Here is a 22,886-nt window from a genome sequence, read left to right on the forward strand (position 1 = left end):
GATATAATTTATCACACAACGGATGGACTGGGAGGATGTATCACAGGCAGATGTTCAGTCAATGGAACTATTGAGAGGACTTTGATACCTTGTGAAACGACTGCTGTCCCAACAGTCACATCCCCCCAGACCACAACACAGAAATTAACACCAACCCCGACAACAGTTTTTGTCTTCAGCACCCCAGGTACCTTGTTATTTCTGTAATAGACAGTTTTTCCATATATATTGCTTGTATATTTAGGGTTCATTCATTGGAAATCAAAGCTTATTAAGCATTAGTTATACTGGAAGGACTTGTAGTAGTAAACATTGATTATTTTCATTTAATTACAAATGATCACAGCTTCTCCAGACAATGGAACTGAAAAATATTTTCATATTATTCAAACACTGAGCATGCATTTTACAACACAAAATTATTAATTTGCTCTTATTCTTAATTACTTTAAGATTTGTCTTATTGAAATGCTTATTTTACATTCATCTTACATTTAATAACTTATTTACTTGATGACCACAGAATACACTTCACCGGAAACTGAAAAAGAAACAACCACAACTCATGAGGTTTTAACTACATCCAACAAGCCAGAACAATTGACAAGCGGACCAACAACTGTAGTTATTTTAACTGCTTCTACTGCGGAAATTAAACATTCAACTGAACAACTGGTGTATGTAACTTCAAAGCCTTCAACATCATCAGATCAAACATCAACACTGTCCTTATCAACGACAGCAAAGAAAACAACTGACACTGAAAGTTCCATAGAGACACAAAGTACAGTAACATCAAAAACCTCAATTGCACCCATTACAAAAACACTTCCAACAGTCACTGGTAAAGTGTGGACAACACTTTCCACAGAATCACAATCTGTGTCCACACTTCAGACGACTGGAGATCACACCACAAAGTATGAATTTACCACGTTGTCTAAAACATCAACATCAACAAGCACATCCCTCCCAATTACACAAACCTCACTACCAGTTGTTACTTCCATACAACCAACAACGCTAACAAAGACAACTGCTGTGCCAGTCACGGCACTTGTGTCTACAACAGTGAGTGCTGAATCATCCACTGGATATGAGGTTAGCACTCAGGGTCTTTCTTCAACAACAAAACCAGTCAAAGCTGAAACAACTCTTTCAACCACCACACCAGCCATCTCAACCACCACTGTCCTTGTCGAAGAGGGAAGCACCACTGTCCAGCCACCTACAGGAACATCATCTCCAAGCAGTGTCTACACAACTTCAAAATCATCTACAGCTACTCAAACAACTGGAGAAGTAACAACAACTGAGACTGTAACTGAGAACGAATTGACCACATCTCCGACACTTTTGTCCACCACCAGGCCGCCAAAGGTGGTAACAACTGGTCAAACAAGCCTACCAACAACTACAGCCATGACCACTTTAGAAGAGTTAACAGCTACATCATCTGAAACGTCGACATCCACCAGTATATCTCTCCCAGTGACACAAACTTCACTACCAGTCATTACATCCACGCAACCAACAACGCTAACAAAGACAACTGCAGTGCCAGTCACTAAACTTGTGTCAACAACAGTGAGTGTTGAATCGTCCACTGGGTATGAGGTTAGCACTCAGGGTCTTTCTTCAACAACAAAACCAGTCAAAGCTGAAACAACTCTTTCAACAACCACACCAGGCATTTCATCCACCACTGTTCTTGTAGAGGAGGGAAGCACCACTGTCCAGCCTCCAACAGGAACATCATATCCAAGCAGTGTCTACACAACTTCAAAATCATCTACAGCTACTCAAACAACTGCAGAAGTAACAACAACTGAGACTGTAACTGAGAACGAATTGACCACATCTCCGACACGTTTGTCCACCACCAGGCCGCCAAAGGTGGTAACAACTGGTCAAACAAGCCTACCAACAACTACAGCCACGACCACTTTAGAAGAGTTAACAGCTACATCATCTGAAACGTCGACATCCACAAGCACATCTCTCCCAGTGACGCAAACTTCACTACCAGTTGTTACATCCACGCAACCAACAACGCTAACAAAGACAACTGCAGTGCCAGTCACTCCACTTGTGTCAACAACAGTGAGTGTTGAATCGTCCACTGGGTATGAGGTTAGCACTCAGGGTCTTTCTTCAACAACAAAACCAGTCAAAGCTGAAACAACTATTTCAACAACCACACTAGGCATTTCATCCACCACTGTTCTTGTCGAGGAGGGAAGCACCACTGTCCAGCCACCTACAGGAACATCATCTCCAAGCAGTGTCTACACAACTTTAAAATCATCTACAGCTACTCAAACAACTGGAGAAGTAACAACAACTGAGACTGTAACTGAGAACGAATTGACCACATCTCCGACACTTTTGTCCACCACCAGGCCGCCAAAGGTAGTAACAACTGGTCAAACAAGCCTACCAACAACTACAGCCACGACCACTTTAGAAGAGTTAACAGCTACATCATCTGAAACGACGACATCCACAAGCACATCTCTCCCAGTGACACAAACTTCACTACCAGTTGTTACATCCACGCAACCAACAACGCTAACAAAGACAACTGTAGTGCCAGTCACTCCACTTGTGTCAACAACCGTGAGTGTTGAATCGTCCACTGGGTATGAGGTTAGCACTCAGGGTCTTTCTTCAACAACAAAACCAGTCAAAGCTGAAACAACTCTTTCAACCACCACACCAGCCATCTCATCCACTACTGTCCTTGTTGAGGAGGGAAGCACCACTGTCCAGGCACCTACAGGAACATCATCTCCAAGCAGTGTCTACACAACTTCAAAATCATCTACAGCTACTCAAACAACTGGAGAAGTAACAACAACTGAGACTGTAACTGAGAATGAATTGACCACATCTCCGACACCTTTGTCCACCACCAGGCCGCCAAAGGTGGTAACAACTGGTCAAACAAGCCTACCAACAACTACAGCCACGACCACTTTAGAAGAGTTAACAGCTACATCATCTGAAACGTCGACATCCACAAGCACATCTGTCCCAGTGACACAAACTTCACTACCAGTTGTTACATCCACGCAACCAACAACGCTAACAAAGACAACTGCAGTGCCAGTCACTCCACTTGTGTCAACAACCGTGAGTGTTGAATCGTCCACTGGGTATGAGGTTAGCACTCAGGGTCTTTCTTCAACAACAAAACCAGTCAAAGCTGAAACAACTCTTTCAACAACCACACCAGCCATTTCATCCACCACTGTTCTTGTCGAGGAGGGAAGCACCACTGTCCAGCCACCTACAGGAACATCATCTCCAAGCAGTGTCTACACAACTTCAAAATCATCTACAGCAACTCAAACAACTGGAGAAGTAACAACAACTGAGACTGTAACTGAGAATGAATTGACCACATCTCCTACACTTTTGTCCACCACCAGGCCACCAAAGGTGGTAACAACTGGTCAAACAAGCCTACCAACAACTACAGCCACGACCACTTTAGAAGAGTCAACAGTTACATCATCTGAAACGTCAACATCCACAAGCACACCTCTCCCAGTGACACAAACTCCACTACCAGTTGTTACATCCACGCAACCAACAACGCTAACAAAGACAACTGCAGTGCCAGTCACTACACTTGTGTCAACAACCGTGAGTGTTGAATCGTCCACTGGGTATGAGGTTAGCACTCAGGGTCTTTCTTCAACAACAAAACCAGTCAAAGCTGAAACAACTCTTTCAACAACCACACCAGCCATTTCATCCACCACTGTTCTTGTCGAGGAGGGAAGCACCACTGTCCAGCCTCCAACAGAAACATCATCTCCAAGCAGTGTCTTCACAACTTCAAAATCATCTACAGCTACTCAAACAACTGGAGAAGTAACAACAACTGAGACTGTAACTGAGAACGAATTGACCACATCTCCGACACTTTTGTCCACCACCAGGCCGCCAAAGGTGGTAACAACTGGTCAAACAAGCCTACCAACAACTATAGCCACGACCACTTTAGAAGAGTTAACAGCTACATCATCTGAAACGTCGACATCCACAAGCACACCTCTCCCAGTGACACAAACTCCACTACCAGTTGTTACATCCACGCAACCAACAACGCTAACAAAGACAACTGCAGTGCCAGTTACTACACTTGTGTCAACAACCGTGAGTGTTGAATCGTCCACTGGGTATGAGGTTAGCACTCAGGATCTTTCTTCAACAACAAAACCAGTCAAAGCTGAAACAACTCTTTCAACAACAACACCAGCCATTTCATCCACCACTGTTCTTGTCGAGGAGGGAAGCACCAGTGTCCAGCCACCTACAGGAACACCATCTCCAAGCAGTGTCTACACAACTTCAAAATCATCTACAGCTACTCAAACAACTGGAGAAGTAACAACAACTGAGACTGTAACTGAGAACGAATTGACCACATCTCTGACACCTTTGTCCACCACCAGGCCGCCAAAGGTGGTAACAACTGGTCAAACAAGCCTACCAACAACTACAGCCATGACCACTTTAGAAGAGTTAACCGCTACATCATCTGAAACGTCGACATCCACAAGCACATCTGTCCCAGTGACACAAACTTCACTACCAGTTGTTACATCTACGCAACCAACAACGCTAACAAAGACAACTGCAGTGCCAGTCACTACACTTGTGTCAACAACAGTGAGTGTTGAATCGTCCACTGGGTATGAGGTTAGCACTCAGGGTCTTTCTTCAACAACAAAACCAGTCAAAGCTGAAACAACTCTTTCAACCACCACACCAGCCATTTCATCCACCACTGTTCTTGTCGAGGAGGGAAGCACCACTGTCCAGCCACCTACAGGAACAACATCTCCAAGCAGTGTCTACACAACTTCAAAATCATCTACAGCTACTCAAACAACTGGAGAAGTAACAACAACTGAGACTGTAACTGAGAACGAATTGACCACATCTCCGACACTTTTGTCCACCACCAGGCCGCCAAAGGTGGTAACAACTGGTCAAATAAGCCTACCAACAACTACAGCCACGACCACTTTAGAAGAGTTAACAGCTACATCATCTGAAACGTCGACATCCACAAGCACACCTCTCCCAGTGACACAAACTTCACTACCAGTTGTTACATCCACGCAACCAACAACGCTAACAAAGACAACTGCAGTGCCAGTCACTACATTTGTGTCAACAACAGTGAGTGTTGAATCGTCCACTGGGTATGAGGTTAGCACTCAGGGTCTTTCTTCAACAACAAAACCAGTCAAAGCTGAAACAACTCTTTCAACAACCACACCAGCCATTTCATCCACCACTGTTCTTGTCGAGGAGGGAAGCACCACTGTCCAGCCACCTACAGGAACAACATCTCCAAGCAGTGTCTACACAACTTCAAAATCATCTACAGCTACTCAAACAACTGGAGAAGTAACAACAACTGAGACTGTAACTGAGAACGAATTGACCACATCTCCGACACTTTTGTCCACCACCAGGCCGCCAAAGGTGGTAACAACTGGTCAAATAAGCCTACCAACAACTACAGCCACGACCACTTTAGAAGAGTTAACAGCTACATCATCTGAAACGTCGACATCCACAAGCACACCTCTCCCAGTGACACAAACTTCACTACCAGTTGTTACATCCACGCAACCAACAACGCTAACAAAGACAACTGCAGTGCCAGTCACTACATTTGTGTCAACAACAGTGAGTGTTGAATCGTCCACTGGGTATGAGGTTAGCACTCAGGGTCTTTCTTCAACAACAAAACCAGTCAAAGCTGAAACAACTCTTTCAACAACCACACCAGCCATTTCATCCACCACTGTTCTTGTCGAGGAGGGAAGCACCACTGTCCAGCCACCTACAGGAACAACATCTCCAAGCAGTGTCTACACAACTTCAAAATCATCTACAGCTACTCAAACAACTGGAGAAGTAACAACAACTGAGACTGTAACTGAGAACGAATTGACCACATCTCCGACACTTTTGTCCACCACCAGGCCGCCAAAGGTGGTAACAACTGGTCAAATAAGCCTACCAACAACTACAGCCACGACCACTTTAGAAGAGTTAACAGCTACATCATCTGAAACGTCGACATCCACAAGCACACCTCTCCCAGTGACACAAACTCCACTACCAGTTGTTACATCCACGCAACCAACAACGCTAACAAAGACAACTGCAGTGCCAGTTACTACACTTGTGTCAACAACCGTGAGTGTTGAATCGTCCACTGGGTATGAGGTTAGCACTCAGGATCTTTCTTCAACAACAAAACCAGTAAAAGCTGAAACAACTCTTTCAACAACAACACCAGCCATTTCATCCACCACTGTTCTTGTCGAGGAGGGAAGCACCAGTGTCCAGCCACCTACAGGAACACCATCTCCAAGCAGTGTCTACACAACTTCAAAATCATCTACAGCTACTCAAACAACTGGAGAAGTAACAACAACTGAGACTGTAACTGAGAACGAATTGACCACATCTCTGACACATTTGTCCACCACCAGGCCGCCAAAGGTGGTAACAACTGGTCAAACAAGCCTACCAACAACTACAGCCATGACCACTTTAGAAGAGTTAACCGCTACATCATCTGAAACGTCGACATCCACAAGCACATCTGTCCCAGTGACACAAACTTCACTACCAGTTGTTACATCTACGCAACCAACAACGCTAACAAAGACAACTGCAGTGCCAGTCACTACACTTGTGTCAACAACAGTGAGTGTTGAATCGTCCACTGGGTATGAGGTTAGCACTCAGGGTCTTTCTTCAACAACAAAACCAGTCAAAGCTGAAACAACTCTTTCAACCACCACACCAGCCATTTCATCCACCACTGTTCTTGTCGAGGAGGGAAGCACCACTGTCCAGCCACCTACAGGAACATCATCTCCAAGCAGTGTCTACACAACTTCAAAATCATCTACAGCTACTCAAACAACTGGAGAAGTAACAACAACTGAGACTGTAACTGAGAACGAATTGACCACATCTCCGACACTTTTGTCCACCACCAGGCCGCCAAAGGTGGTAACAACTGGTCAAACAAGCCTACCAACAACTAAAGCCACGACCACTTTAGAAGAGTTAACAGCTACATCATCTGAAACGTCGACATCCACAAGCACACCTCTCCCAGTGACACAAACTTCACTACCAGTTGTTACATCCATGCAACCAACAACGCTAACAAAGACAACTGCAGTGCCAGTCACTACACTTGTGTCAACAACAGTGAGTGTTGAATCGTCCACTGGGTATGAGGTTAGCACTCAGGGTCTTTCTTCAACAACAAAACCAGTCAAAGCTGAAACAACTCTTTCAACAACCACACCAGCCATTTCATCCACCACTGTTCTTGTCGAGGAGGGAAGCACCACTGTCCAGCCTCCAACAGGAACATCATCTCTAAGCAGTGTCTACACAACTTCAAAATCATCTACAGCTACTCAAACAACTGGAGAAGTAACAACAACTGAGACTGTAACTGAGAACGTATTGACCACATCTCCGACACTTTTGTCCACCACCAGGCCACCAAAGGTGGTAACAACTGGTCAAACAAGCCTACCAACAACTATAGCCACGACCACTTTAGAAGAGTTAACAGCTACATCATCTGAAACGTCGACATCCACAAGCACACCTCTCCCAGTGACACAAACTCCACTACCAGTTGTTACATCCACGCAACCAACAACGCTAACAAAGACAACTGCAGTGCCAGTCACTACACTTGTGTCAACAACCGTGAGTGTTGAATCGTCCACTGGGTATGAGGTTAGCACTCAGGGTCTTTCTTCAACAACAAAACCAGTCAAAGCTGAAACAACTCTTTCAACAACCACACCAGCCATTTCATCCACCACTGTTCTTGTCGAGGAGGGAAGCACCACTGTCCAGCCTCCAACAGAAGCATCATCTCCAAGCAGTGTCTTCACAACTTCAAAATCATCTACAGCTACTCAAACAACTGGAGAAGTAACAACAACTGAGACTGTAACTGAGAACGAATTGACCACATCTCCGACACCTTTGTCCACCACCAGGCCGCCAAAGGTGGTAACAACTGGTCAAACAAGCCTACCAACAACTACAGCCACGACCACTTTAGAAGAGTTAACAGCTACATCATCTGAAACGTCGACATCCACAAGCACACCTCTCCCAGTGACACAAACTTCACTACCAGTTGTTACATCCACACAACCAACAACGCTAACAAAGACAACTGCAGTGCCAGTCACTACACTTGTGTCAACAACCGTGAGTGTTGAATCGTCCACTGGGTATGAGGTTAGCACTCAGGGTCTTTCTTCAACAACAAAACCAGTCAAAGCTGAAACAACTCTTTCAACAACCACACCAGCCATTTCATCCACCACTGTTCTTGTCGAGGAGGGAAGCACCACTGTCCAGCCTCCAACAGGAACATCATCTCCAAGCAGTGTCTACACAACTTCAAAATCATCTACAGCTACTCAAACAACTGGAGAAGTAACAACAACTGAGACTGTTACTGAGAACGAATTGACCACATCTCCGACACTTTTGTCCACCACCAGGCCGCCAAAGGTGGTAACAACTGGTCAAACAAGCCTACCAACAACTACAGCCACGACCACTTTAGAAGAGTTAACCGCTACATCATCTGAAACGTCGACATCCACAAGCACATCTGTCCCAGTGACACAAACTTCACTACCAGTTGTTACATCTACTCAACCAACAACGCTAACAAAGACAACTGCAGTGCCAGTCACTACACTTGTGTCAACAACAGTGAGTGTTGAATCGTCCACTGGGTATGAGGTTAGCACTCAGGGTCTTTCTTCAACAACAAAACCAGTCAAAGCTGAAACAACTCTTTCAACAACCACACCAGCCATTTCATCCACCACTGTTCTTGTCGAGGAGGGAAGCACCACTGTCCAGCCACCTACAGGAACAACATCTCCAAGCAGTGTCTACACAACTTCAAAATCATCTACAGCTACTCAAACAACTGGAGAAGTAACAACAACTGAGACTGTAACTGAGAACGAATTGACCACATCTCCGACACCTTTGTCCACCACCAGGCCGCCAAAGGTGGTAACAACTGGTCAAACAAGCCTACCAACAACTACAGCCACGACCACTTTAGAAGAGTTAACAGCTACATCATCTGAAACGTCGACATCCACAAGCACACCTCTCCCAGTGACACAAACTTCACTACCAGTTGTTACATCCACGCAACCAACAACGCTAACAAAGACAACTGCAGTGCCAGTCACTACACTTGTGTCAACAACCGTGAGTGTTGAATCGTCCACTGGGTATGAGGTTAGCACTCAGGGTCTTTCTTCAACAACAAAACCAGTCAAAGCTGAAACAACTCTTTCAACCACCACACCAGCCATTTCATCCACCACTGTTCTTGTCGAGGAGGGAAGCACCACTGTCCAGCCACCTACAGGAACATCATCTCCAAGCAGTGTCTACACAACTTCAAAATCATCTACAGCTACTCAAACAACTGGAGAAGTAACAACAACTGAGACTGTAACTGAGAACGAATTGACCACATCTCCGACACTTTTGTCCACCACCAGGCCACCAAAGGTGGTAACAACTGGTCAAACAAGCCTACCAACAACTACAGCCACGACCACTTTAGAAGAGTTAACCGCTACATCATCTGAAACGTCGACATCCACAAGCACATCTGTCCCAGTGACACAAACTTCACTACCAGTTGTTACATCTACTCAACCAACAACGCTAACAAAGACAACTGCAGTGCCAGTCACTACACTTGTGTCAACAACAGTGAGTGTTGAATCGTCCACTGGGTATGAGGTTAGCACTCAGGGTCTTTCTTCAACAACAAAACCAGTCAAAGCTGAAACAACTCTTTCAACAACCACACTAGCCATTTCATCCACCACTGTTCTTGTCGAGGAGGGAAGCACCACTGTCCAGCCACCTACAGGAACAACATCTCCAAGCAGTGTCTACACAACTTCAAAATCATCTACAGCTACTCAAACAACTGGAGAAGTAACAACAACTGAGACTGTAACTGAGAACGAATTGACCACATCTCCGACACCTTTGTCCACCACCAGGCCGCCAAAGGTGGTAACAACTGGTCAAACAAGCCTACCAACAACTACAGCCACGACCACTTTAGAAGAGTTAACAGCTACATCATCTGAAACGTCGACATCCACAAGCACACCTCTCCCAGTGACACAAACTTCACTACCAGTTGTTACATCCACGCAACCAACAACGCTAACAAAGACAACTGCAGTGCCAGTCACTACACTTGTGTCAACAACCGTGAGTGTTGAATCGTCCACTGGGTATGAGGTTAGCACTCAGGGTCTTTCTTCAACAACAAAACCAGTCAAAGCTGAAACAACTCTTTCAACAACCACACCAGCCATTTCATCCACCACTGTTCTTGTCGAGGAGGGAAGCACCACTGTCCAGCCTCCAACAGGAACATCATCTCCAAGCAGTGTCTACACAACTTCAAAATCATCTACAGCTACTCAAACAACTGGAGAAGTAACAACAACTGAGACTGTAACTGAGAACGAATTGACCACATCTCCGACACTTTTGTCCACCACCAGGCCGCCAAAGGTGGTAACAACTGGTCAAACAAGCCTACCAACAACTACAGCCACGACCACTTTAGAAGAGTTAACAGCTACATCATCTGAAACGTCGACATCCACAAGCACATCTCTCCCAGTGACACAAACTTCACTACCAGTCGTTACATCTACGCAACCAACAACGCTAACAAAGACAACTGCAGTGCCAGTCACTACACTTGTGTCAACAACAGTGAGTGTTGAATCGTCCACTGGGTATGAGGTTAGCACTCAGGGTCTTTCTTCAACAACAAAACCAGTCAAAGCTGAAACAACTCTTTCAACAACCACACCAGCCATTTCATCCACCACTGTTCTTGTCGAGGAGGGAAGCACCACTGTCCAGCCACCTACAGGAACATCATCTCCAAGCAGTGTCTACACAACTTCAAAATCATCTACAGCTACTCAAACAACTGGAGAAGTAACAACAACTGAGACTATAACTGAGAACGAATTGACCACATCTCCGACACTTTTTTCCACCACCAGGCCGCCAAAGGTGGTAACAACTGGTCAAACAAGCCTACCAACAACTACAGCCACGACCACTTTAGAAGAGTTAACAGCTACATCATCTGAAACGTCGACATCCACAAGCACACCTCTCCCAGTGACACAAACTTCATTACCAGTTGTTACATCCACGCAACCAACAACGCTAACAAAGACAACTGCAGTGCCAGTCACTACATTTGTGTCAACAACAGTGAGTGTTGAATCGTCCACTGGGTATGAGGTTAGCACTCAGGGTCTTTCTTCAACAACAAAACCAGTCAAAGCTGAAACAACTCTTTCAACAACCACACCAGCCATTTCAACCACCACTGAACTTGTCGAGGAGGGAAGCACCACTGTCCAGCCTCCAACAGGAACATCATCTCCAAGCAGTGTCTACACAACTTCAAAATCATCTACAGCTACTCAAACAACTGGAGAAGTAACAACAACTGAGACTGTAACTGAGAACGAATTGACCACATCTCCGACACTTTTGTCCACCACCAGGCCGCCAAAGGTGGTAACAACTGGTCAAACAAGCCTACCAACAACTACAGCCACGACCACTTTAGAAGAGTTAACAGCTACATCATCTGAAACGTCGACATCCACAAGCACATCTCTCCCAGTGACACAAACTTCACTACCAGTCGTTACATCTACGCAACCAACAACGCTAACAAAGACAACTGCAGTGCCAGTCACTACACTTGTGTCAACAACAGTGAGTGTTGAATCGTCCACTGGGTATGAGGTTAGCACTCAGGGTCTTTCTTCAACAACAAAACCAGTCAAAGCTGAAACAACTCTTTCAACAACCACACCAGCCATTTCATCCACCACTGTTCTTGTCGAGGAGGGAAGCACCACTGTCCAGCCACCTACAGGAACATCATCTCCAAGCAGTGTCTACACAACTTCAAAATCATCTACAGCTACTCAAACAACTGGAGAAGTAACAACAACTGAGACTATAACTGAGAACGAATTGACCACATCTCCGACACTTTTTTCCACCACCAGGCCGCCAAAGGTGGTAACAACTGGTCAAACAAGCCTACCAACAACTACAGCCACGACCACTTTAGAAGAGTTAACAGCTACATCATCTGAAACGTCGACATCCACAAGCACACCTCTCCCAGTGACACAAACTTCATTACCAGTTGTTACATCCACGCAACCAACAACGCTAACAAAGACAACTGCAGTGCCAGTCACTACATTTGTGTCAACAACAGTGAGTGTTGAATCGTCCACTGGGTATGAGGTTAGCACTCAGGGTCTTTCTTCAACAACAAAACCAGTCAAAGCTGAAACAACTCTTTCAACAACCACACCAGCCATTTCATCCACCACTGTTCTTGTCGAGGAGGGAAGCACCACTGTCCAGCCACCTACAGGAACAACATCTCCAAGCAGTGTCTACACAACTTCAAAATCATCTACAGCTACTCAAACAACTGGAGAAGTAACAACAACTGAGACTGTAACTGAGAACGAATTGACCACATCTCCGACACTTTTGTCCACCACCAGGCCGCCAAAGGTGGTAACAACTGGTCAAATAAGCCTACCAACAACTACAGCCACGACCACTTTAGAAGAGTTAACAGCTACATCATCTGAAACGTCGACATCCACAAGCACACCTCTCCCAGTCACACAAACTTCACTACCAGTTGTTACATCCACGCAACCAACAACGCTAACAAAGACAACTGCAGTGCCAGTCACTACACTTGTGTCAACAACAGTGAGTGTTGAATCGTCCACTGGGTATGAGGTTAGCACTCAAGGTCTTTCTTCAACAACAAAACCAGTCAAAGCTGAAACAACTCTTTCAACCACCACACCAGCCATCTCATCCACTACTGTCCTTGTTGAGGAGGGAAGCACCACTGTCCAGGCACCTACAGGAACATCATCTCCAAGCAGTGTCTACACAACTTCAAAATCATCTACAGCTACTCAAACAACTGTAGAAGTAGCAACAACTGAGACTGTAACTGAGAATGAATTGACCACATCTCCGACACCTTTGTCCACCACCAGGCCGCCAAAGGTGGTAACAACTGGTCAAACAATCCTACCAACAACTACAGCCACGACCACTTTAGAAGAGTTAACAGCTACATCATCTGAAACGTCGACATCCACAAGCACATCTCTCCCAGTGACACAAACTTCACTACCAGTCGTTACATCTACGCAACCAACAACGCTAACAAAGACAACTGCAGTGCCAGTCACTACACTTGTGTCAACAACAGTGAGTGTTGAATCGTCCACTGGGTATGAGGTTAGCACTCAGGGTCTTTCTTCAACAACAAAACCAGTCAAAGCTGAAACAACTCTTTCAACAACCACACCAGCCATTTCATCCACCACTGTTCTTGTCGAGGAGGGAACCACCACTGTCCTGCCTCCAACAGGAACATCATCTCCAAGCAGTGTCTACACAACTTCAAAATCATCTACAGCTACTCAAACAACTGGAGAAGTAACAACAACTGAGACTGTAACTGAGAATGAATTGACCACATCTCCGACACTTTTGTCCACCACCAGGCCACCAAAGGTGGTAACAACTGGTCAAACAAGCCTACCAACAACTACAGCCACGACCACTTTAGAAGAGTTAACAGCTACATCATCTGAAACGTCGACATCCACAAGCACACCTCTCCCAGTGACACAAACTTCACTACCAGTTGTTACATCCACGCAACCAACAACGCTAACAAAGACAACTGCAGTGCCAGTCACTACATTTGTGTCAACAACAGTGAGTGTTGAATCGTCCACTGGGTATGAGGTTAGCACTCAGGGTCTTTCTTCAACAACAAAACCAGTCAAAGCTGAAACAACTCTTTCAACAACCACACCAGCCATTTCATCCACCACTGTTCTTGTCGAGGAGGGAAGCACCACTGTCCAGCCACCTACAGGAACATCATCTCCAAGCAGTGTCTACACAACTTCAAAATCATCTACAGCTACTCAAACAACTGGAGAAGTAACAACAACTGAGACTGTAACTGAGAACGAATTGACCACATCTCCGACACTTTTGTCCACCACCAGGCCGCCAAAGGTGGTAACAACTGGTCAAACAAACCTACCAACAACTACAGCCACGACCACTTTAGAAGAGTCAACAGCTACATCATCTGAAACGTCGACATCCACAAGCACACCTCTCCCAGTGACACAAACTTCACTACCAGTTGTTACATCCACGCAACCAACAACGCTAACAAAGACAACTGCAGTGCCAGTCACTACACTTGTGTCAACAACAGTGAGTGTTGAATCGTCCACTGGGTATGAGGTTAGCACTCAAGGTCTTTCTTCAACAACAAAACCAGTCAAAGCTGAAACAACTCTTTCAACCACCACACCAGCCATCTCATCCACTACTGTCCTTGTTGAGGAGGGAAGCACCACTGTCCAGGCACCTACAGGAACATCATCTCCAAGCAGTGTCTACACAACTTCAAAATCATCTACAGCTACTCAAACAACTGTAGAAGTAGCAACAACTGAGACTGTAACTGAGAATGAATTGACCACATCTCCGACACCTTTGTCCACCACCAGGCCGCCAAAGGTGGTAACAACTGGTCAAACAATCCTACCAACAACTACAGCCACGACCACTTTAGAAGAGTTAACAGCTACATCATCTGAAACGTCGACATCCACAAGCACATCTCTCCCAGTGACACAAACTTCACTACCAGTCGTTACATCTACGCAACCAACAACGCTAACAAAGACAACTGCAGTGCCAGTCACTACACTTGTGTCAACAACAGTGAGTGTTGAATCGTCCACTGGGTATGAGGTTAGCACTCAGGGTCTTTCTTCAACAACAAAACCAGTCGAAGCTGAAACAACTCTTTCAACAACCACACCAGCCATTTCATCCACCACTGTTCTTGTCGAGGAGGGAACCACCACTGTCCTGCCTCCAACAGGAACATCATCTCCAAGCAGTGTCTACACAACTTCAAAATCATCTACAGCTACTCAAACAACTGGAGAAGTAACAACAACTGAGACTGTAACTGAGAATGAATTGACCACATCTCCGACACTTTTGTCCACCACCAGGCCACCAAAGGTGGTAACAACTGGTCAAACAAGCCTACCAACAACTACAGCCACGACCACTTTAGAAGAGTTAACAGCTACATCATCTGAAACGTCGACATCCACAAGCACACCTCTCCCAGTGACACAAACTTCACTACCAGTTGTTACATCCACGCAACCAACAACGCTAACAAAGACAACTGCAGTGCCAGTCACTACATTTGTGTCAACAACAGTGAGTGTTGAATCGTCCACTGGGTATGAGGTTAGCACTCAGGGTCTTTCTTCAACAACAAAACCAGTCAAAGCTGAAACAACTCTTTCAACAACCACACCAGCCATTTCATCCACCACTGTTCTTGTCGAGGAGGGAAGCACCACTGTCCAGCCACCTACAGGAACATCATCTCCAAGCAGTGTCTACACAACTTCAAAATCATCTACAGCTACTCAAACAACTGGAGAAGTAACAACAACTGAGACTGTAACTGAGAACGAATTGACCACATCTCCGACACTTTTGTCCACCACCAGGCCGCCAAAGGTGGTAACAACTGGTCAAACAAACCTACCAACAACTACAGCCACGACCACTTTAGAAGAGTCAACAGCTACATCATCTGAAACGTCGACATCCACAAGCACACCTCTCCCAGTGACACAAACTTCACTACCAGTTGTTACATCCACGCAACCAACAACGCTAACAAAGACAACTGCAGTGCCAGTCACTACACTTGTGTCAACAACAGTGAGTGTTGAATCGTCCACTGGGTATGAGGTTAGCACTCAAGGTCTTTCTTCAACAACAAAACCAGTCAAAGCTGAAACAACTCTTTCAACCACCACACCAGCCATCTCATCCACTACTGTCCTTGTTGAGGAGGGAAGCACCACTGTCCAGGCACCTACAGGAACATCATCTCCAAGCAGTGTCTACACAACTTCAAAATCATCTACAGCTACTCAAACAACTGTAGAAGTAACAACAACTGAGACTGTAACTGAGAATGAATTGACCACATCACCGACACCTTTGTCCACCACCAGGCCGCCAAAGGTGGTAACAACTGGTCAAACAATCCTACCAACAACTACAGCCACGACCACTTTAGAAGAGTTAACAGCTACATCATCTGAAACGTCGACATCCACAAGCACATCTCTCCCAGTGACACAAACTTCACTACCAGTCGTTACATCTACGCAACCAACAACGCTAACAAAGACAACTGCAGTGCCAGTCACTACACTTGTGTCAACAACAGTGAGTGTTGAATCGTCCACTGGGTATGAGGTTAGCACTCAGGGTCTTTCTTCAACAACAAAACCAGTCAAAGCTGAAACAACTCTTTCAACAACCACACCAGCCATTTCATCCACCACTGTTCTTGTCGAGGAGGGAACCACCACTGTCCTGCCTCCAACAGGAACATCATCTCCAAGCAGTGTCTACACAACTTCAAAATCATCTACAGCTACTCAAACAACTGGAGAAGTAACAACAACTGAGACTGTAACTGAGAATGAATTGACCACATCTCCGACACTTTTGTCCACCACCAGGCCACCAAAGGTGGTAACAACTGGTCAAACAAGCCTACCAACAACTACAGCCACGACCACTTTAGAAGAGTTAACAGCTACATCATCTGAAATGTCGACATCCACAAGCACACCTCTCCCAGTGACACAAACTTCACTACCAGTTGTTACATCCACGCAACCAACAACGCTAACAAAGACAACTGCAGTGCCAGTCACTACATTTGTGTCAACAACAGTGAGTGTTGAATCGTCCACTGGGTATGAGGTTAGCACTCAGGGTCTTTCTTCAACAACAAAACCAGTCAAAGCTGAAACAACTCTTTCAACAACCACACCAGCCATTTCATCCACCACTGTTCTTGTCGAGGAGGGAAGCACCACTGTCCAGCCACCTACAGGAACATCATCTCCAAGCAGTGTCTACACAACTTCAAAATCATCTACAGCTACTCAAACAACTGGAGAAGTAACAACAACTGAGACTGTAACTGAGAACGAATTGACCACATCTCCGACACTTTTGTCCACCACCAGGCCGCCAAAGGTGGTAACAACTGGTCAAACAAACCTACCAACAACTACAGCCACGACCACTTTAGAAGAGTCAACAGCTACATCATCTGAAACGTCGACATCCACAAGCACACCTCTCCCAGTGACACAAACTTCACTACCAGTTGTTACATCCACGCAACCAACAACGCTAACAAAGACAACTGCAGTGCCAGTCACTACACTTGTGTCAACAACAGTGAGTGTTGAATCGTCCACTGGGTATGAGGTTAGCACTCAGGGTCTTTCTTCAACAACAAAACCAGTCAAAGCTGAAACAACTCTTTCAACAACCACACCAGCCATTTCATCCACCACTGTCCTTGTAGAGGAGGGAAGCACCACTGTCCAGCCACCTACAGGAACATCATCTCCAAGCAGTGTTTACACAACTTCAAAATCATCTACAGCTACTCAAACAACTGGTGAAGTAACAACAACTGAGACTGTAACTGAGAACGAATTGACCACACCTCCGACACCTTTGTCCACCACCAGGCCGCCAAAGGTAGTAACAACTGGTCAAACAAGCCTACCAACAACTACAGCCGCGACCACTTTAGAAGAGTTAACAGCTACATCATCTGAAACGTCGACATCCACAAGCACATCTCTCCCAGTGACACAAACTTCACTACCAGTTGTTACATCTACGCAACCAACAACGCTAACAAAGACAACTGCAGTGCCAGTCAGTACACTTGTGTCAACAACAGTGAGTGTTGAATCGTCCACTGGGTATGAGGTTAGCACTCAGGGTCTTTCTTCAACAACAAAACCAGTCAAAGCTGAAACAACTCTTTCAACAACCACACCAGCCATTTCATCCACCACTGTTCTTGTCGAGGAGGGAAGCACCACTGTCCAGCCACCTACAGAAACATCATCTCCAAGCAGTGTCTACACAACTTCAAAATTATCTACAGCTACTCAAACAACTGGAGAAGTAACAACAACTGAGACTGTAACTGAGAATGAATTGACCACATCTGAGACACCTTTGTCAACCACCAGGCCTCCGAAGGTGATAACAACTGGCCAACCAACAACTACAGCAACATCCACTTTAGAAGAGGAAACCTCATTCGAAACAACCAAATCATCCAGTACAGCAATTACCACTACCAACGTTTTCTACTCATCCACATCTATGGAGACCTCAATTGCTCCCATTACACAAACACCACCACATTTTTCCCTTCCTGTGACTACAGAATCCTCTCTTTTCTCAACCACTTCTATTGTTTGTTGTCTTGTGAATGGCACACATTTTCAATCAGGTACAAATACTTCTCATACTTTTTTTTATTGTTATTGAATATTTGAGAGACAGTATAAAATTGTGTAACTTCTGTCTTTTACAGGTGATATCATTTATAATGTTACTGATGGCTTTGGTTGGTGCTTCACTGCACACTGTAATGCAACTTGTCATATCGTAAAGATTTCAACATCTTGTGGAACCTCTCCATCACCATCCATTTCTCCTGAAACAACCACATATTCGAGCGCATCAACAATAGGCACAAAACAACCAGTCACATTAATATCCACAACTAATACAAACACAGAAGTAATAACTACAACCTTTGGGCCTAAGTGTGATGCTCTTGATCCACCAAGACAGGTACATCCTACTTTAAATAACTTGGTCCTTTGTTTCATAGGTTGTATGATCAGTAGGCCCATGGCCCTCCATTTCAGCCGGAAAAAAAAATTAAATTAGCATGTTTACATTTGACAGGCATTTTTATCCAAAGCAACTTACATTGCATTGGATAAGTACTTCTGGATTAATAATTAATTAATCATATTTAATAATAACATGTTGGCAAGCTAATGCAAATGGATGTTAAGCAGCCTCTTGAATATGCATAGTAGATTTGCATATTTTGATGGAAAGATTGCTGAACCATTCATTAAAATATGAATGGAGTCTCAGGTGTAGGGGACCAATGAACATCTTTAAATCAAGCAAAGTCACAAAATTAACAATTGGTCATTCACATAATTAAGTTAACAGAATTAAGTAAACCATGTCAGCTTCTCATCTACGAAAACGGGTTGAACCTGACCAATTTTATTGGTTTTGCAGCCCAATGATACTTGGCAGAGTGGATGTCAAATGTGTCAGTGTGAGAGTGAAACACTGAGGGTCCTTTGCCAGCCTGTTACTTGTCCTGTTTCACCACCTGTTACTTGTGATAAGCCTGGACAAGTGCTTGTCAACAAAACAATTGACTGCTGTGAGATCTATGAATGCAGTAAGTGATCTGAACACAACAAAGATTGGAGAGACAGGCATTTTAAAACATATGGTTCCATAAGTGCATATAAGAATTAATTTAAGTACTATTTATTTTATATATTTACTTTTATATATTTCATCTATTTATTTGTATATATTTACTGTTAAACTGGTTTTCAACTGATGAGCCTCTTTGACTTGTAAAAGTTAAACAGCACATTTGTGGTCTAAACATTTATTGTAGAAATGTCTGTACACTTAAAATGAAATGCTAAGCAAAAATGTTTTATATTGTTCTACAGGTTGCGATATAAATCTGTGCCCTATTCCCACACTACAATGTCCACTGGGCTTTATACCATCCTTCAGTGTAACTCCAGATAACTGCTGTCCAGAGTTTGTTTGCTGTCAGTATAAAAAACAGTTCTCAATGAATGATAATTTACTGTTTCAGTATTGTGCAATGCACAGGTGTGCACTCAATTCATTTCTTATTCTTTACAGCACCCGCGGAAGTTTGTGTCCATAATACCACAGTGTATCAGGTAAAATTTGATTTTTGTGTATAAATAAATACCATATCAAATATCTAAACAACTTATGTGCTCATTTATTCCCTCTCATTATTTTCCTCTCTAGCCTGGCTCACCTATTCCAAATGATGATCCCTGTACACTTTGTTACTGTGGTTGGAATGTAGACCCTGAAACAAAACTTCTTTCTCCAGAGTGTGTGATAGCTGATTGCAACTATAACTGTCCAGAGGTACAGAGGTCTATTTATTCCTGTAATGAAGACTAGCTCAGTTGGGTTATACATGTGAATAATAAACAAAGACAGCTTTAAAAGAACACAATGCCCAGTTAGGTATCAATTTCTCCTCTTTTCCTATAGAATCAGGAGTACCAATTTATTCCTGGTCAGTGCTGTGGAGAGTGTGTTAGCACTGATTGTGTGGTTATGCATGACAACATCACAGTTACGATTTCAGTAAGTTCTTACATTCTTTCTAGCATTTTAACAACTGTATTGTAAAACACATCTTATTACATCAAACTAAAGGACATTCATTTCTGCATGAAGAAACCTTTTAATATGTCTATAATCTATATATTTCTTCACTAACAGGTTGACCAGACATGGCAACCAACTAATGACAAATGTGTGAAATACAAGTGTGAACGAATCGGCGGTAAATCATCGGCAGTTGAGATTAAGACTGCTTGTCCTGTCTTTAATGCTGAAGATTGTATCCCTGTAAGTGGCTTTTTCAACTGTTGGTATTTAAATGTTAAAATTAAGTCTTTGTAATGGTCAATGCTTTTTCATTTTCTACAGGGAACAGAGACAACAGACGCAGATGGCTGCTGTAAAACATGTGAGACTCAGCTGAGACAATTTATTACGGAAAAGAATTATATAAAAATAATTATTCAACAATTGCATATGAGAATCGATTTTCACTTTTAGAAACATTTATGTACCATTTGAATCATGATTTGTGATTTATAAAATTGACAGTTAATGCCACTCATATACATCTGATGCCCATATTGTTTTTGGGAGCAAAATAATATTTTGAGAGGGAAGATAATAGTACTTTTTAAATTTTTTCCAGGACATAAAAGATGTAGAAGTATATTTTGTAACACTTACCTAATGTGTTTCTCATTTCTATTAGGTATACTGGAGAGCAAATGTAATGTCCAGAAGAACAGCACCATCTTGGTCAGCAATGGCTGTATAAGCAGCACACCTGTGGAAATAACGTCTTGTGCAGGCTTGTGTGGTACCTCATCAATGTGAGTATCAAAATCAGAATCATTAATTTCTAAATATATGTACATTTTGTGCCATGCCACTGCTCCACATAGTATGGAAGCTTGTTTCTGCCACAGAATAAACATTTTAAAAAAGGTAATTGTGACTTTTTATTTCACAATTCTGACTTTTCTTGCTGTGGTGTTCATATCTGACATTTGACATTTTTGTGAGTTTATATTTCGCAATTCGGAGAATTAAGACTCGGAATTGCAAAAAAAGTCTGAATTGTAAGATAAAAAGTCGCAATTATATTTTCAATTTTTTTTAATCCATGGCAAAGTCAGGTAATTGTGACTTTTTATTTCACAATTCTGACTTTTCTTGCTGTGGTGTTCATATCTGACATTTGACATTTTTGTGAGTTTATATTTCGCAATTCTGAGAATTAAGACTCGGAATTGCAAAAAAAGTCTGAATTGTAAGATAAAAAGTCGCAATTATATTTTCAATTTTTTTTAATCCATGGCAGTAACAAGCTTCCATACTATAGAGACAAAATTATACTGTCTGTGCTGGTAATTAACAACAGAACCGTCTCTTCATTGTATGTTAAAACAGATATTCTGTAGAAGCGAACTCTCTTGTGCATTCATGCTCGTGCTGTCAAGAAATGACAACCACCAAAAAGGAAGTGACTCTGACTTGCCCAGATGGGTCAAACATCAACCACTCATACATTCACATTGATTCTTGTGGCTGCAAGGCCAGCGATTGCCCTGGTCAATCTACTTCCTTAAAGAGACGTCGGAGGAGATTGTGAACCTGCTTTTTTAACAACATACAGTAGAGCCATTTCAAATGTATCTGATGGCATGAAACTGTACATTTTAAATGTTTGTGATTAACTCTATGGTGTCATGAGAATGACAGCTCTTTTGTTTCTTGTCTAGTAGCTCTTAATAAACTAATGCAAATTGAAGTTTTCTTGCACATTTTCATTTTTCCGGAAAATTACAATGGTCTCAAAATTCTGCATATAGAAATTAATCTGCAAATGGCATGGTGGAAAGATTATGGATTCGCATTGTATTGATTTTGGATGCAAAATTATCATTGTGGGCAACCAATGACCATTGCTCATGGTCTTATATATTTTAATTAGAAGTTACATCCATGTTAAGTTAGAGTGGTATGGCAAGTATAGCCTTTTAATTTACATTTTGCAGATGCTTTTATTCAAAGCAACTTACAATAAAAGAACAGCAATTTGTCACAGATCCAATATTTTTAATATACAATATATAGTATACACAATTTATAGTATGCAATTTTTATCCTTTTGTGTCCACAAAAACACTATCATAATTTGAAAGGTCTTGCAAATGTTTTGTGTGCAGTGCAATGACAGGCAACGTACTTATATACTGTGACGATATTTGTCATTTTACACTTAGTGTAACAGATGCTCTCAGTGACCTGTTCTGGTAATT

At 43.4% G+C, this 22,886-nt stretch overlaps 1 protein-coding gene across 1 annotated transcript in view; it reads left to right on the top strand.

Moving 5' to 3' along the window:
• LOC307155271 (mucin-5B-like) overlaps positions 1–22,239 on the top strand; it is a gene marked incomplete at its 5' end in the record, with an annotated part of 31,922 nt that extends 9,683 nt beyond the window's left edge. Inside the window, 13 exons of the mRNA XM_079865833.1 lie at positions 116–187; positions 18,026–18,099; positions 18,203–18,664; positions 18,749–19,011; positions 19,480–19,648; positions 19,935–20,039; positions 20,137–20,177; positions 20,272–20,397; positions 20,527–20,622; positions 20,761–20,889; positions 20,971–21,010; positions 21,314–21,434; positions 22,015–22,239. Coding sequence (XP_079721959.1) covers positions 116–187; positions 18,026–18,099; positions 18,203–18,664; positions 18,749–19,011; positions 19,480–19,648; positions 19,935–20,039; positions 20,137–20,177; positions 20,272–20,397; positions 20,527–20,622; positions 20,761–20,889; positions 20,971–21,010; positions 21,314–21,434; positions 22,015–22,216 — 1,900 coding nt within the window. The 3' untranslated portion in view covers positions 22,217–22,239. The remainder of the gene's footprint in view (positions 1–115; positions 188–18,025; positions 18,100–18,202; positions 18,665–18,748; positions 19,012–19,479; positions 19,649–19,934; positions 20,040–20,136; positions 20,178–20,271; positions 20,398–20,526; positions 20,623–20,760; positions 20,890–20,970; positions 21,011–21,313; positions 21,435–22,014) is intronic.
• Between the last annotated feature and the right edge of the window lie 647 nt (positions 22,240–22,886).

Source organism: Squalius cephalus (genome assembly GCF_949319135.1).
Source record: "Squalius cephalus genome assembly, chromosome: 3".
NCBI lineage: Eukaryota > Metazoa > Chordata > Actinopteri > Cypriniformes > Leuciscidae > Squalius > Squalius cephalus.